At 40.0% G+C, this 16,841-nt stretch overlaps 1 protein-coding gene across 1 annotated transcript in view; it reads left to right on the forward strand.

The window, feature by feature from the left end:
* Window positions 1-16,841, forward strand: part of kalrna (kalirin RhoGEF kinase a) — a 705,069-nt gene that overhangs the window by 359,383 nt on the left and 328,845 nt on the right. The window contains exon 11 of the mRNA XM_059966562.1: window positions 2,603-2,794. Within this exon, the coding sequence (XP_059822545.1) occupies window positions 2,603-2,794 (192 nt within the window). The remainder of the gene's footprint in view (window positions 1-2,602; window positions 2,795-16,841) is intronic.

Genomic DNA, 16,841 nt, shown 5'->3' on the forward strand with positions numbered 1-16,841 from the left:
GATTAACATAGATAAGGTAGGTGGCGTTGTGGATAATGAAGTAGGTTTTCAAAGCTTGCAGAGAGATTTAGGCCAGTTAGAAGAGCGGGTTGAACGATGGCAGATGGAGTTTAATGCTGATAAGTGTGAGGTGCTACATTTTGGTAGGAATAATCCAAATAGGACATACATGGTAAATGGTAGGACATTAAAAAATGCAGTAGAGCAGAGTGATCTAGGAATAATGGTGCATAGTTCCCTGAAGGTGGAATCCCATGTGGATAGGGTGGTGAAGAAAGCATTTGGTATGCTGGCCTTTATAAATCAGAGCATTGAGTATAGGAGTTGGGATGTAATGTTAAAATTGTACAAGGCATTGGTAAGGCTGAATTTGGACTATTGTGTACAGTTCTGGTCACCGAATTATAGGAAAGATGTCAACAAAATAGAGAGAGTACAGAGAAGATTTACTAGAATGTTACCTAGGTTTCAGCACCTAAGTTACAGAGAAAGATTGAACAAGTTAGGTCTTTATTCTTTGGAGCGTAGAAGGTTGAGGGGGAACTTGATAGAGGTATTTAAAATTATGAGGGGGATAGATAGAGTTGATGTGGATAGGCTTTTTCCATTCAGAGTAGGGGAGATTCAAACAAGAGGACATGATTTGAGAGTTAGGGGGCAAAAGTTTAAAGGTAACACGAGGGGGAATTTCTTTACTCAGAGAGTGGTAGCTGTGTGGAATGAGCTTCCAGTAGAAGTGGTAGAGGCAGGTTCAGTATTGTCATTTGAAGTAAAATTGGATAGGTATATGGACAGGAAAGGAATGGAGGGTTATGGACTGAGTGCGGGCCAGTGGGACTGGGTGAGAGTAAGCGTTTGGCACTGTCTAGAAGGGCCAAGATGGCCTGTTTCCCTGCTGTAATTGTTATATGGTTATATGGTTATATATAAGCATCATTTTTGGGGCGGACAAGTTAGGCTGAAGGGCCCCATTCTGTACTGTACACCTCTGTGATTCTCACTTGAAAAGTCTTTTGGGAGGACAATATGATCACTCACTGTTTCTTCTTTAAAGTATTCTTCTTACTTCTGAACTACTGCAAATAACTTTGATTTCTATGGAACTATGAATGCTCAATACTTGCCAGAGCTGATTCCCTTATCTTTTGTTTATTTTACGGCATTCTCAGTACTGTCTTCTAACTCAACAAGGCTGTGAAATGCATTTTCAACGTCTCCATATAGAAATTTGAACAATTCACGTACTTAATTATACATTTCTAGACGTCTGTCAAGATGGTTTATATTTGAACTGCCATTTTCCTTCTTAGACCACAATAATGCCACAGCTTTCATCACCTGTGTGTTTTGCATGCTAAGTCTTCCTGTTCTGCATTAATTTTTACTTTAATTTGTGTGGATTTAAGAGTAACTGTAAAGCGATTGACGCAGCCTCCATATCTCTCTAAAGTAATCCCTCATAGTGTCTGTGCATATATACTCCCTGAGCCTGTACCCTGTAGCTTCAAGATTGAGAAACTTTTTTTTTGCCATTTTAACCTTAACATTACAGTGTCTGTTACCCTAGGATGGGTAAGATTCTTTGGACTCCAACAGCAACTTCTGTTCCTTCAGTTTTTTCCACCAGGGCCAATTCATGAAGGCAATTCAAAAAGGTAATTGATGGTGATGATTATGTTTCTTTGGAGTTGAGCAAAGACTCTGCACAACATTGTCGATAGGAATTGTACGTTAAAGCTTTTCTACATGAAGTACTTGAACCCAACGCACTCATCTTAGAAGTCTACCATGTTTCCGCTGGTATGGAACAACTTCCTCATGTTGAGGAAGTCACACACCGTCAGCTTCTGTTTCTCAATATTAAATGTAGGGTCTGGAACATGAGGACCCTCATGGACTGTTCCCAACGCACAACGAATTTTTAAACAAAGCACATGGTTCTTACTGTATATGTCTTACATATTAAGGTGAATTTCATACATTTCATTATTATACAAATGTTTGTAATTTATTTAATACACCACTGTGGCAAATTCTGAAAAAATGAAAAGAAACGTTAACTTTTTAAAAATGCTGAGTAAAGTATTTAAAAACAAAGAAAGAAGGACTGAGTTAAACTAGATTTTGGAAAATAATTTATGCTAGTGCTGTGCTTATATATTTTACTGATATATTTATTTTCATCAAAAATTGGAAACAATATCAAATGAAGTAACATTATCTGGTGGATCCAGAACTCTGTGTACCTGATTAGGCAAATATTTTTGTGTTAAAGACAGAATGCAAGGAAAATGCTGAAGAGAATTAACTAACATAAATGGAGATTCCAAGGATTTCGTAGAGAAACTTGCACTTTCTTATTAGTGTCGATGATATTCTGGTGCTTCAGGGGACTGTTACAATCATATGAAATCTGTTGTTGACAGTTTATTCTGTTTTTGCCATTTTTTCAGATACTTCTTTGGTTTTTTTTGGAGGAGAATGGTGAACAAAATTTGTTTAGGGTTCAATAGTTTACTGCTGGGGTTATTGCAGGGATAGTAAACAGCCACAATTTCCAAAATCCCGAAGTTGTTTTAATTTTCTTCTCATTTTCAACTAGAACACATACACTAATGCTGATAAATTGTTGGAGGCAGCTGAGCAGCTGGCTCAGACCGGAGAATGTGATCCTGAAGAGATCTACAAAGCTGCACGACACTTGGAGGTCCGGATTCAGGATTTTGTTCGAAGGGTGGAGCACAGGAAACTTCTGCTTGATATGTCAGTGTCGTTTCATACCCACACAAAAGAGGTAATGTATAATCTTCAATTATATTATTCCCCTTAGCATTTAAATTACCATTGACATCACCATAAGGAATATTATATGACATTTACCTCATGGAAAGGGCCTTGTAAAAACCCACAAAGATTTATAAAATTGGGATTGCTGGTCCATATGTTGGGGAAAATCTTTGATAAAACTTTAGCATTAAAATAATTGCTTTTTGAGCCCAGCAGTGAACAATAAGAAGTGTAAATTTTATGTTGATATTCCAATTTCATGCATTCTTTGTGGGGTCACCTTCTGGCACTTAGTTCAGTGTTATGATTTCTTTTAAACTGCAGATTCTGAGAATTTGAAAATTTTTTTCAGTATGAAACATTAACCATTTCTCTTTTCAAAGATGCTGCCTTTCCTGCTGAATTCTTCTTTACTTATGTCATCTCTATGAAATGGCCACTGGCATAAATGCTGTGGTCTTACCTGTAAGACAACGATTCTTAACAGATTATTGCAACTAAGCCTGATTAAAAACAGTGGAGGGGGAAATTCAAATTTCAAAAGCAAAAGATAGGCAGGTGACAGAGACTTAAAAACTACAACAAAAATGCCATAAACAATTAGCAGGACCGACAACATCTATGGAATAGTTATTACGAGGGGTGATTGATAAGTTCTGGCCTAAGGTGGAAGGAGTCAATTTTAGAAAACTTAGCACATTTATTTTTCCACAGCAGGGGTGATTGATAAGTTTGTGGCCTAAGGTAGAAGGAAATGAGTTATACAGCTCTTGTTACATGCACATGCAGTTCAGCTCTTTGAGTGATTATGCAGAAAGTTTGAAGTTAATAACTCATCCCCTTCTACCTTGGGCCACAAACTTATCAATCACCCCTGCTGTGGACACTTTCTGGAGGTCCAAGATCCATATACTCCACGACCGCTGGACTGTCTGTAAATGTAGGACTATGTTGAAAAATCAATGTGCTGGGTTTTCTAACACTGACTCCTTCTACCTTAGGTCACAAACTTATCAATCACCTCTCATAGTTTCTGTGGAAAGAGAAAAAGATTTTGTGTCTCGGGTCATTTTCTGTTTTTCTTTCAGAATTCTAGCATCTGAAGTTGTTAATTTTAATTTCCATTTTTTGCTGAACTTTGTTGGAATGGCCTTGGAGACAAGGGCAAAAACATCAGAATGGGAGAAGGGTGAGGAGATGAAGTGACTGGACTTTCATGGTCACACCTACAGACTGAATGCAGGACAGGCGCCCGGTCATGATCTGTTTTCCTATTGTACAGGGGGCTACATTGTGAGGAATGAATTCAATATAGGGCTGGAACTTCACCTGGATCTTGTAATGGGGCCCTTGACAGTGGGAAGGGAAGGCATGATGAAGTGTTAATTGCCTGTAGTTGTATGGAACGGTGCCATGAAAAGCGGAGTATGCATTGATAGGAGTGAAAGAGTGAAACAGAATGTCGCTCATTTCGCAGTGCGACTGGTAAACCCATTGGCGAGAAGAGCATAACGATTTCAGACTGGGGCATCTCAAAATCTCATTGGAGAGAGAAGCAGAGTTTCTTCTCTGTCAGTATTCCAAAAGATCCGGCAACCGAAGCTGAGTGCTGATTTCCTCACAGATGTCAGATATTCTCAGCAAAATTGTGCTCTGCTGTTGGACGCTATAGGGAATGCTGCTTATTCACAAATGACAGCACTGATGTTAGTTCAGAAATTTCATTATATTTTCAAATCACTTTGCTCATCCTAAATTAGCTATTTTGCAGTATTTTCATTTAGAATTACATTTTCTCTTGCTTAATATTTATTAATGAAGTCCATTTTGTTTGCTAATAGTAATCTCTAACTCTTAGTATCCCTCAGATGGCTGAGAAACTCCTGATAAATAGCAACCCTCTCATGCTGCCACTGGGAATGTAGAGCAGTGTGAGGTGAGCTATATGTCCCTACAGGTGTCCACGCCAGATTTCATAGGGGCCACTTGTAAAAAACAGGAAGCTGGGGGGAAACAGAAGTTTCTGAATGGGCCATGATAAGTTTACTGTTTTACTAAAATATTACAACAATGAGTAAATATGCAATATTAGATCTCCTATTAGGAAACAAGTTATGACAGGTGATGGAAGTGTGTGTAGGGGAACACTTTGGTTCCAGTGATTATAACACCATTAGTTTCAACTTGATTGTGGATAAAGATAGATCCAGTCCTCGGGTTGAGGTTCTAAACTGGAAGAAGGCTAAATTTGAAGAAATGAGAAAGGATCTGAAAAGCATGGATTGGGATAGGTTGTTCTCTGGCAAGGATGTCATTGGTAAGTGGGAAGCCTTCAAAGGAGAAATTTTGAGAGTGCAGAGTTTGTATGTTCTGGTCAGGATTAAAGCCAAAGTGAATAAGAATACAGAACAAACACGAGGAAATCTGCAGATGCTGGAAATTCAAACAACAACACACACAAAATGCTGGTAGAACACAGCAGGCCAGGCAGCATCTATAGGGAGAAGCGCTGTCGACGTTTCGGGCCAAGACCCTTCGTCAAGAATACAGAACCTTGATTCTCTAGGGATATTGGAACACTGATAAAGAAGAAAAGAGAGATGTATGACATGTATAGGAAACAGGGAGCAAATAAGGTACTTGAGGAGTATAAAAAGTGCAAAAAAATACTTAAGAAAGAAATCAGGAGGGCTAAAAGAAGACATAAGGTAGCTTTGGCAGTCAAGGTGAAGGATAATCCAAGGAGCTTCTACAGGTGTATGAAGAGCAAAAGGATAGCAGGGGATAAAATTGGTTCTCTTGAAGATCAGAGTGGTCGGCTATGTATGGAACCAAAAGAAGTGGAGCAGATCTTAAATGGGATTTTTGCATCTGTATTTACTAAGGAAACTGGAATGAAGTCAATGGAAATAAGGCAAACAAATAGTGAAGTTATGGAACGTATACAGATTGAAGGTGCTTGCTATCTTGAGGCAAATTAGAGTAGATAAATCCCCAGGACCTGACAGGGTATTCCCTCGGACCTTGAAGGAGACTAGTGTTGAAATTGCAGGGGCCCTGGCGTATATATTTAAAATGTTGGTACCTAATCTGGGAAATTAAAGGCCAGTAAGTTCGACATTGGTAGCAGGTAAATTTTTGGAAGGAGTACTATTTATCATTTACCTTGTATGTTTTACCTTGGTTTTTCCTTCCAAACTACAACACCTCACACTTGTCTGTATTAAACTCAATCTGCCATTTTTCAGCCCATTTTTCCAGCTGGTCTAAATCCCTCTGCAAGTTTTGAAAACCTTCCTCACTGTCCACTACACCTCCAATCTTTGTATCATCAGCAAATTTGCTGATCCAATTTACCACATTATCATCCAGATCATTGATATAGATAACAAATAACAGTGGACGGACCCAGCACTGTTCCCTGTGGCACACCACTAGTCACAGGCCTCCACTCAGAGAAGCAATCCTCCACTACCACTCTCTGGCTTCTTCCATTGAGCCAATGTCTAATCCAATTTACTACCTCACCATGTATACCTAGCAACTAAATCTGCCTAACTAACCTTCCATGTGGGACCTTGTCAAAGGCCTTACTGAAGTCCATGTAGACAACATCCACTGCCTTCCCTTCATCCACTTTCCTTGTAACCTCCTCAAAAAACATTACCTACCATTACCTTAAACATTAAACATTACCTACCACGCACAAAGCCGTGTTGACTCTCCCTAATAAGTCCCTGTCTATCTAAATACTTGTAGATCCTATCTCTTAGTACTCTCCCCACTCGTGCTAGCAGAAGCACCGATCCCTCCCCCCCCCCCCCACCATACAAGAGCAGAAATCTCCCCAAAGAGACCCCGATCCAGAGTCCGTCAAAGCTACAGTTCAGAAACTAGCACTTTGGTAACTCAGACAGGCTCTCTCCATCGAGGGAGAGAGAAGTTGCTGCAGCAACAATGAGAGTGGAGACCAGCATCTTGCTGTTCTGATGTTACAATCTTACACACCGCTTCTCCAAGCTCGCCCCCCCCCCCCCACCCCAACCCCCATCTCGAGGACTAACAAGCTCTCACTCTCCATCAAAAGAGAGAGAGAGGGATTACTCGAGTTGGGGGGCCTACCTCCAACAGTACCTGGTATTAATCTGCTGTCTCGATGCTCTAGTCTTGATGTTTAAGTCACCCATGACACTTCAATCAGTGAGATCGGTGAGGTGACCCACTGGGTTGGAAGAATATTATATTTTCATGTACATCTCTCCCATTATATATAATATATAAGACATAACCTGTTTCAAGATAAATATTGACTGTATATCAGAATAATTAGTATAGTGGAGCAAGAAAACTTCAGTAGCTCATGGAGACTATGGAGCATGGGGGCCACAGAGGTAAATGAAAATCACAAGTCAGTCACAGCAGAAAAGTGTTGAAAACCACTGCTGTGGAGAATTACCAAGGGTATAAATATTTACTGGATATATGCTGTCATGGTTTAAAATACACCTCGGATGACTGATAACCTGGGTACTGCAAAGTCTGAAATGGATGTAATAAATCGAATCTGTCTTCCATTGGCTTGAGTGAGTAAAGAGCAACAGCTTGTGTTTATATAGACGTTTTAACATTGTAAAACAGGCAGAGGTACTTAACAGGATTTGAGTAAAATCCAACACCAAACCATATATTTCAGGGAAGAGCAGAGCAGAGGCTAGTGTATAGATATTTCAGAACATACAGCCAATTGTGGAGCATCAGAAATGGAAAACTGGAGAAGCTGTAGAGCCTGGAGTAGCGGTACTGTACGATAGAGAGTTTTGATATCGCACAGCATGGACTTTGGCTCTGAGCTAGTGAGTTCAGGATGACCCCTGTAGCAATCAATTCTAACCGAAGCAATTGCACTGCTGGTGACCCCACGGATTTGTTATACTTGCATGACGTGCCCACAGGTCCAATAATGACTGTTTCAAAGTCAGAAATAGGTGATTGACCCTTTGTTAGCAATGAGAGAAAAAAGATCTTGAAACAATGAAACTTAAGCATACCCAAGTGTAATTTGAGCGTAATTGAGCAATCAGCAAAAGACACAATGTTCATCTGTACCCAGCCCCAAACTGCAATGAACAAAGCATGAATACGTAACTCATTCCCTTTGCTTTTATCATGCCTCCTACTCATGTAACTAGTTACCATAATAAGCACGTAGCACAGAATAAAACACTGAGAGAGACCAGATACATGTCTCCTACACACCCATTTACACTATTCAAAAGCTCATTTCATTTTATTCTCCCCACTTTCTCATCAACTCACCCTTGTTCTATCACTAACTTACACACTCTAAGGAACTTATAGTGGCCAATTAACCCGCCATTCATCACGCCTTTAGAAAATGGGAGAAAAACAGGGTACCTGGCGGTAACTTCACACACACACATCAAGGAATCTGGGTTCAATGTTTGAAAGTAGTGCTGAAGTAAAGGATCAGCCATGAACTTACTCCAAATCCCCTTTCTGTTCCACTTTGTATCTTATTTAGTGTTGATTTTCGAATTTCATTCTCACTCAGACTAAGAGGAGCTTCACTGCACATCTTTCCTTCTCAAGCATTACATCGTTAGTTAAAATACCTACATTTAAATGAATAATTAACACAATTATATGAAATTAATTTGAAGTCTATTTATCTTAACCACTGAACCCAAACAGTAGTAATAATGTCATTGTAAACAGTTTTACATCCAAAAGACCAGACCATGGTGCATCACACAAAGGTGTAAATGAACCAATAAAGTAACTATTTGTAAGACTCTGGAAAATAATATCACTAGAGATATTCAGCAACATGCTACTTATGCAAAGTGCTCCACCCTCATATAAAATAGTTTTGTCTGGATAAGAGACAGGTTTATCAAATATAATTTTGGTCATTTGTTGAATAGCTACTGCTGTCAGCTTAAAGAACTGTACTGAAAAGCAGCTAATGACATAGGTGTACATTTGAGAGAATCAGTTCACCACAGCCTGTAGCACTTCAAGATTGGCAAATCAGGAACAGAACTTATTTCATTTTATTTTTCAAGCCATTTTTCAAATGTACATTTCAGTAACTGAAAGTAATTAAATCATTTTCAGTCCAACTGGTTCTTTCTGAAGCTTGCCATTTGTGAAGCTGTTTTGTTTACCTTCCTAAAGCAGGGGTCCTGAATAAATAATTCTTTGTCAAGAGTCTACATAATACAGAGTGCCCCCTACTAGATTAGAGTTGCAGACAAAATGGCATAAAATGGGAAAGTTCAGTCAACCTTTTCTTCTAAGTGCTGGATCTTCAACTAAAATTATTTCCAGTTCTTGTTATTGCCCAAGGAATCAATGATATATAAAGAATGAATTCCCAACCTGACATCCACTGATGTCTTGCTTAATGGTATTGCTCCATGGCATAGAAAAGGTGGGAAACCCTGGTATGTAGGCAATTCAGGAATGTCCTACCGAAGTAAAGGTTTCAGCCATGATCCCATTGAATGGCAGCATACAGCAAGCACAAGGGCCAAATGGCTTCTCTTTTTCTTTAATTCTTTCTGACATGTCTGGACATACAACAATTACACCACATACACATCACTGGTCAGTAGACACACTGCACATGTTAGTGCAGCTGTCCTCTATCTCTGGGGCCTTGGGTTCGATTCTGATCATAGGTGATGTCTGTATCACATTTGTACTTGTCCATTGATTATTTGTGTTTCTTCCTTGTGCTACGGTTTCCCTCCACGTTCCTGACATGCGCTGTTAGGTTAGGTGTGTATGAATCAGTAGCGTTGAACACTACTAAAAGAACTAAAGGACATTTCATGAGAATGTGAGAAGTAAATTACAAGGACACACAGGAAATGGAAATCAGACCAATGGAGTTGCTCTGCTGACCTCCTACATAGACCTGATGGATTGAATAACCTCCTGTGCTGACTAAAGGAGTCTGCCAGAAGAAGCAGGATCTCCCAATAGCCACTCATTTTAGTTCCTCTTCCCATTCCCATTCCAATGCATCAACCAATGGCCTCCTCTACTGCCGTGATGAGGCCACACTCAGGTTGCAGGAACAACACCTTATATTCCGTCTGGGTAGCCTTCAACTTGATGGCATGAACATTGATTTCTCAAACTTCTGGTAATGTTCCCCCTTCACTATTCCCCATCCCCTTTTCCCCTCTCACTTTATCTCCTTCCCAGCCCATCGCCTCCCTCTGGTGCTCCTCCCTTTTCTTTCTTCCATGTCCTTCTGCCTTCTCCTATTAGATTCTCCCTTCTCCAGCCCTGTATCTCTTTCTTTCACCAATCAAATTCCCAGCTCCTTACTTCACTCCTCCCCTTCCCAGTCTCACCAATCACCTTGTGTTTCTCTCTCCCCTCCCCCCACCTTTTAAACCTACTCCTCGTTTCTCTCTCCAGTGCTCATGAAGGATCTCAGCCCGAAACACCGACTGTGCTCTTTTCCATAGATGCGGCCTGACTTGCTGAGTTCCTCCAGCATTTTCATGTGTGTTGCTTGGATTTCCAGCATCTGCAGATTTTCTCTTGCTAGTAAAATTTAATAGCCTGTTCACTAAGAATTGCTTCTTGGATTAAAGACTACACGGTGCTTGGTTTTAACACCTCCACTTCAATTGCAATACAGAAAGTTTTGATGGAACTAAGTTGGCTTTGATGACAAAAATTTTATTTTAATTCGTTCATAAATTTTCCATTTTAAGGAACTTAACTGAAAACGTCAATATATATATTAATATGTAAATTTTATAGACTTCTACACGGTTGTGAATAACTTCTTTTATTCTATGCACTTCAAAATCATGAGGCAGATTTTGCATTGTATGCCGAGATCACATGCTCATGCAAATTTTCTATAATTTTAAAGGATTAATAAGTACCTGGCAGTGAAAGATCTTACAGAAGAAATCCTGCAATGCAATAAATTACACAATGTGCTGTATATCTAAATTCTGACATTCATCCAGACCTTCAGTTAGTTTTATACTGATTAAACCTTGCTTTAGTTGTCATTCTTCAGTACAAATATAGATTGCATACTGTCAGCGGATGCTGTGGATGTGGTTATTAAACATCACTGATAACGTTTATGGTGAATGATTTGGATATTGCTAAAAATAGTTTGTAATTTAGAGTGTGAATGTCATAACTAATTGGTAATATTCTAGGAACAGTACATATCAGTATTTGAAAAAGTGAGGATGGATGAGCGAAACTGTTTTCATGGTCTGGCTAAGAAATGTGGTTGTATGACTCCAAGTATAACTGTTGTACAGTTTAAAATCAGGTTAATCTGGAACAGTGTAGTTTGTCCACATTTCTGGGTACCTTAGGATCATGGAAAATTTACAATAGGTCATTTGACCCACCATGTTGGCTGAGAAAGATCAGCCCAGCTTTATCTAACCTTCAAGCTTTAGCCCTGGGAGTCATATGTCTGTCTTAGCATTGCTTTTCCATTGCGTAGATGTGGATAAAGCAGGTAAGAGCATTTACCTTTATTGCAGACCTCCTGACGTTTTGATACACATAGACCGCACTTGTATCTTTCAGAAACCTGCTGAGCAATTTCTGTGGGAGCCATCACTATCTGCGCAGGTCTCTCTTCATCTGAGAGAAATAACTCTCCACCCCACCCCACCCCCACACCACTCATTCACATTCCATTAACCCGTGGCTATTTTTGCAGCAGCTCACCCACCAGCAACTCCTCCTTGCAGCAAGAAGTCACTTTCATAGTAATGTGCCCCTTTTAAAGTTGCTTGGAAATATCGAACCTGCTGTATTATATTGTAACAAATTCATTTGCAATGTATCTTTATGGAAGATGACGGCTAAAAGGAATATCCTTCCTCTCAATGTAGTTTTGCGTAGGGAACTCAAGAGCCTCAATGAACTTTATGACTAGAATTTGCATTCTTTATGCTCCTTTCATGCGCAGCATTTGTATGACCAAAATTCTGCTTTAGTGACATAAAATTCTTTGAGCAATTTTGTGGGCCTCTACTTGCTGCATAGTTTAGAATTAATTCATATTTTTATTGTAACCATCTTTGTGTAAATCTGACATCAATTGTACTTTTGAATATTATTTTTGTATTTTTCTCCTTTCTCCTCATGTCTTATACCATAAAATGCCTTTTTTCACTATCCAGTGTCAGAGGCAGACAGGGTGGTGAAAAAGGCATGTAGTACACCGACCTTCATCAGTCAGGTCATTGACTATAGAAGTTGGTTAAAGTATAAAAAATAATTAATTTCAAACTACACTGCAAGAAGGGGCCCACAAAATTGCTCAAAGAATTTTATGTCATGAAAGCAGCATTTTGGCGTTATGTTGTAGTTGTATAAGTCAATGATGAGACCATAGTTGAAGTACTATCAACAGCTTTGGTAACCCTGTTATATGAAAGATGTGGTTAACTGGAAAGATTGCAGACAAGATTTACAAGGATTTTGCCAAGACGAGAGAGATTGTGGTATAGGAAGAGGTTGTCCAAGCCAGGTCTTATTTCCTTGGAACATAAGAGAATGAGGGGTGACCTTATAGAATTTTTTTAATTATGCAAGTCATACATAGAGTGGATGGTAACAGCCTTTTCCCAAGGGTAGTGAGCATAGATTTAGGATCAGTGTGGGAAGGTTTAAAAGGAGCCTGAGAGGCAACATTTTTGCACAGAGGGTGGTTATATGGAAAGAGCTGCTAGAGGAAGTGGTTGAGGCAGGAACAATAGTACCATTTAAGAAGGACTTGGATAAACACATGGAAGGACAGGGTTTAGAGTAGGGGTTCCCAACCTGAGATCTACAGACCCCTGATTTAGAGGGACATAGGCCAAACTCTGGAAACTGGGATCAGCTGGGTGGGCACTGTGGTTAGCATGGATTTGTTGGGTCAGTGGGCCTGTATCTGTGTTGTTTTGATCTATGAATCTATTATTTTTTCTCTGAATAAACATCTTCAAGTTGTATTATAGATAGTTGCTTGTATATAATAAGCTCAACATTCATTTTTATTAATATAAATGAAACTCACTATGCAGTGAGATTTTTACTGCTAGAAGAATTGGTATTTAAGGTAATATTATGGAGCTAGATAGAACCTGGGAGGTTAACATATTCTAAAAAAAAGCCTCCCAAAATAAATTAAATCAGTAGTGCAAAAAGAGAAAGAAAAATAATGAAGTAATGTTCATGCATTCATTGTCCATTCAGAAATCTGATGGCAGAGGGGGTCCTTAACGGTGGATGCCACCGTTTTGAAGCCTCCTCAATCTGTTAACCTCAATAAGGCCAAGGAATTGACTGTGGACTGAGGAAAGGGAAGTTGAGGGAACAGATACCAGTCTTTATCAAGGGATTAGAAGTGTAAACGGTGAGCAGTTTCAAGTCTCTGAGTGTCAACATCTCTGAGGATCTATCATATTGATGCAATTACAAAGATTCACAACAGTGGCTATATTTCATTAGGAGTCTGAGGAGTCTTGGCATGTCGCCAAAGACTTTTGCCGTTGTCTACAGTTGTACCAGGAAGAGCTTTCTAACTGGCTGTATCACCACCTGGTATGGAGGGACCACTTCACAAGATCAGAAGAAGCTGCAGGAAGCTGTAAACCCCTCCAGCTCCATCATGCAGCTTCCCCAGAAGATGACTTTTTCTCATCACAACATCAAGGTGGAAGTACAGGAGCCTGAAGACACACATTCAACATTTTAGGAACAGCTTCTTCCCCTCTACCGTCAGATTTCTGAATGGACAGTGAACCATGAACACTACCTCACTTTTTTTCTCTTTCTTTTTGTACTATACACACACACACACACACACACACACACACACACACACACACACACTTGTAAGTTCTAGCATGTTATTATCTATTGCAATGTACTGCTGGTGCAAAGCAGTGATATTAAATTTAATTTTGCTTCAGTATATGATTTTATTAACTTTTTATACTGTTTGCTTAATTTTGTGGCCTCCGTCGGTCGTGGTCGACCATGGGTACTGCACCTCTGGTAGTCAATGGTTTGTCGAGCAGCGTCGACTGTGGCTATTGAGGCCGATACTGGAACGATAGGCTCTGCCACAGTTGCTGCATGTATAGGGCGTTGTGGAATTGTTGTCCGCTGTTTGCTGTGCTTAATAGTCATTATATAAACAGCTATTTACTTCCATTTTTATAGTTCTCATTTGCATCAAAAGCTGTCAAGAACATTTCAGGGAGTGCCACTGAAACTAATGCTATCTAAATCATTGCTACTATGCCTCAGGGTGCAGAGGTCCAAGGTGATTGGCCTTCTGCATCTGGCCCAGTTAAATAAAAGCATGTGACAATAACAGACAGACCACCTGGCCCTGGGCCAACAGGATCCAACCAAATCATGCTACTTGGAATTTGAATGGCAGGAGAGAAATCCAGAATTAAAGTGATATATAAAAATGAGCTACTGTAAGTAGCAATAACATTCTGAACTAGCAAATTGATATTTTAAGTAAGTGTTGTTAAGATGCAGAAACAATTACACCAGGGATATGATGAAGATAAGTTTTTGGTTGAGCAGTATTTAGGGAACTGGAATGATCAGTCCATTGAGTACTAATAGGGAAATTGACCTCAAACATTATGAAATTTGACAAGCTTGTGAATATTATATTTGTATCTGCAATTGAAGACTCTTCAAAGCTCTCTTTGTTAGTGTTCAGCTAAAAAAATGACTAATGAATAATTATTACTTCACCATCCTGTTGATAGGATGGTTTACACATGTTGTGGCAGCAATTATTCACTGATAATCAAAGTCCTGTTGTTTTCTACAGTACCCTCACTGGTAATGCATCAACTGTTGCCTTACAAGCTTTTACAGGATTTTTCATCTTTTTAAAAATGTATGGAAATCTTACAACAAAGTACATGATGTGGGGACACTTTCTAAAACGATAATAATGGTTTAAAGTAGGAGGAGTAAGATTTAAAAGGTCTGAGAAGCAAATTCCTCAGGCAGAAGGTGATACATACATGTAACAAGCTGCCAGAAGACCATAAGACATAGGATCAGAGTTAGGCCATTTGGCCCATTGAGCCTGCTTCACCATTCAATTATGGCTGATCCTTTTCTCCCCTCCACAGCCCACTCCCCGGCCTTCTTCCCATAACCTTTGATGTCAAATCCAGTCAAGAACCTATCAAGCTCTGCCTTAAATACACCCAATGACCTGACCTCCACAGCTGAATGTGGCAACAAATTCCACAAATTCACCACCCTCTGCCTAATGTGAGGGTATCCACTTTGGTGGCGAGAACAGAAAAATAGATTATTATCTGAATGGTGGCCGATTAGGAAAATGGGAGGTGCAAGGAGACCTGGGTGTCATTGTACACCAGTCATTGAAGGTGGGCATGCAGGTACAGCAGGCGGTGAAAAAGGCGATTGGTATGTTGGCATTCATAGCAAGAGGATTCAAGTACAGGAGCAGGGAGGTTCTACTGCAGTTGTACAAAGTCTTGGTGAGACCACACCTAGAGTACTGTGTGCAGTTTTGGTCCCCTAATCTGAGGAAAGACATTCTTGCTATAGAGGGAGCACAAAGAAGGTTCACCAGATTGATTCCTGGGATGGCAGTACTTTCATATGAAGAAAGACTGGATCGACTGGGCTTATACTCGCTGGAATTTAGAAGATTGAGGGGGATCTTATTGAAACGTATAAAATTCTAAAGGGATTGGATAGGCTAGATGCAGGAAGGTTGTTCCCAATGTCGGGGAAGTCCAGAACGAGGGGTCACAGTTTAAGGATAAAGGGGAAGCCTTTTAGAACCGAGATGAGGAGAAACTTCTTCACACAGAGAGTGGTGAATCTGTGGAATTCTCTGCCACAGGAAACAGTTGAGGCCAGTTCATTGGCTATATCTAAGAGGGAGTTAGATATGGCCCTTGTGGCTAAAGGGATTAGGGGGTATGGAGAGAAGGCAGGTACAGGGTTCTGAGTTGGATGATCAGCCATGATCAAACTGAATGGCGGTGCAGGCTCGAAGGGCCAAATGGCCTACTCCTGCACCTATTTTCCATGTTTCTAAAGAAATTTCTTTGCATCTCAGCTTTAAACGGATGTCTCTCTATCCTGCGGCTGTGCCCTCTTATCCTTATCCTATACTCCTCCACCATGGGAAACAATCTTTTCATATCTACTCTGTCTTGGCTTTTCAACAATCAAAAGGTTTCAGTGAGATTCCTCCTCATCCTTCTGAACTCCAGCGAGTACAGACCCACAGCCTTCAAATGTCCCTCACATGATAATTGATTCATTCCTGGAATCACCCTTGTGAATGTCCTCTGGACCCTCTACAATGCCAGCACATCTTTTCTTAGATGAGGAGCCCAAAACTGTTCACAATACTCAAGATGAGGCCTCACCAGTATCTTAAAGCCTCAGTATCACATCTCTGCTCTTGTATGCTAGACCTCTTGAAATGAATGCTAACAATGCATTTGCCTTCCTCACCACCGATTCAACCTGCAAGTTAACTTTTAGGATGTTCTGCACAAGGACTCCCAAGACCCCTTGCATCCTAGAATTTTGGATTTTCTCCCTGTTTAGAAAATAGTCTGCACATTTATTTCTCCATCCAAAATGCATGCCCATGCATTTTCCAACATTTTATTTCATTTGCCACTTTCTTGCCCATTCTCCTACACTGTCTAAGTCCTTCTGAAACCCACCCATTTCCTCAACACTACCTGTCTCTCCACCAGTCTTTATATCATCTGCAAACTTGGCAACAAAGTCATCTATTCCATCATCAGAGTCATTTATATACAGCATAAAAAGAAGAGATCCCAACACCGACCCCTGCGGAACACCACTAGTCGGTGGCAGCCAACCAGAAAATAATCCTTTTAATCCCACTCGCTGCCTCCTACCAATCAGCCAATGCTCTAACCACGCCAGTAACTAGAGGCGATAAAGACAACATTTAAAAAATCACTTGGACAGATACA

Source organism: Hypanus sabinus, chromosome 4 (genome assembly GCF_030144855.1).
Source record: "Hypanus sabinus isolate sHypSab1 chromosome 4, sHypSab1.hap1, whole genome shotgun sequence".
In the NCBI taxonomy this organism is placed as follows: Eukaryota; Metazoa; Chordata; class Chondrichthyes; order Myliobatiformes; family Dasyatidae; genus Hypanus; species Hypanus sabinus.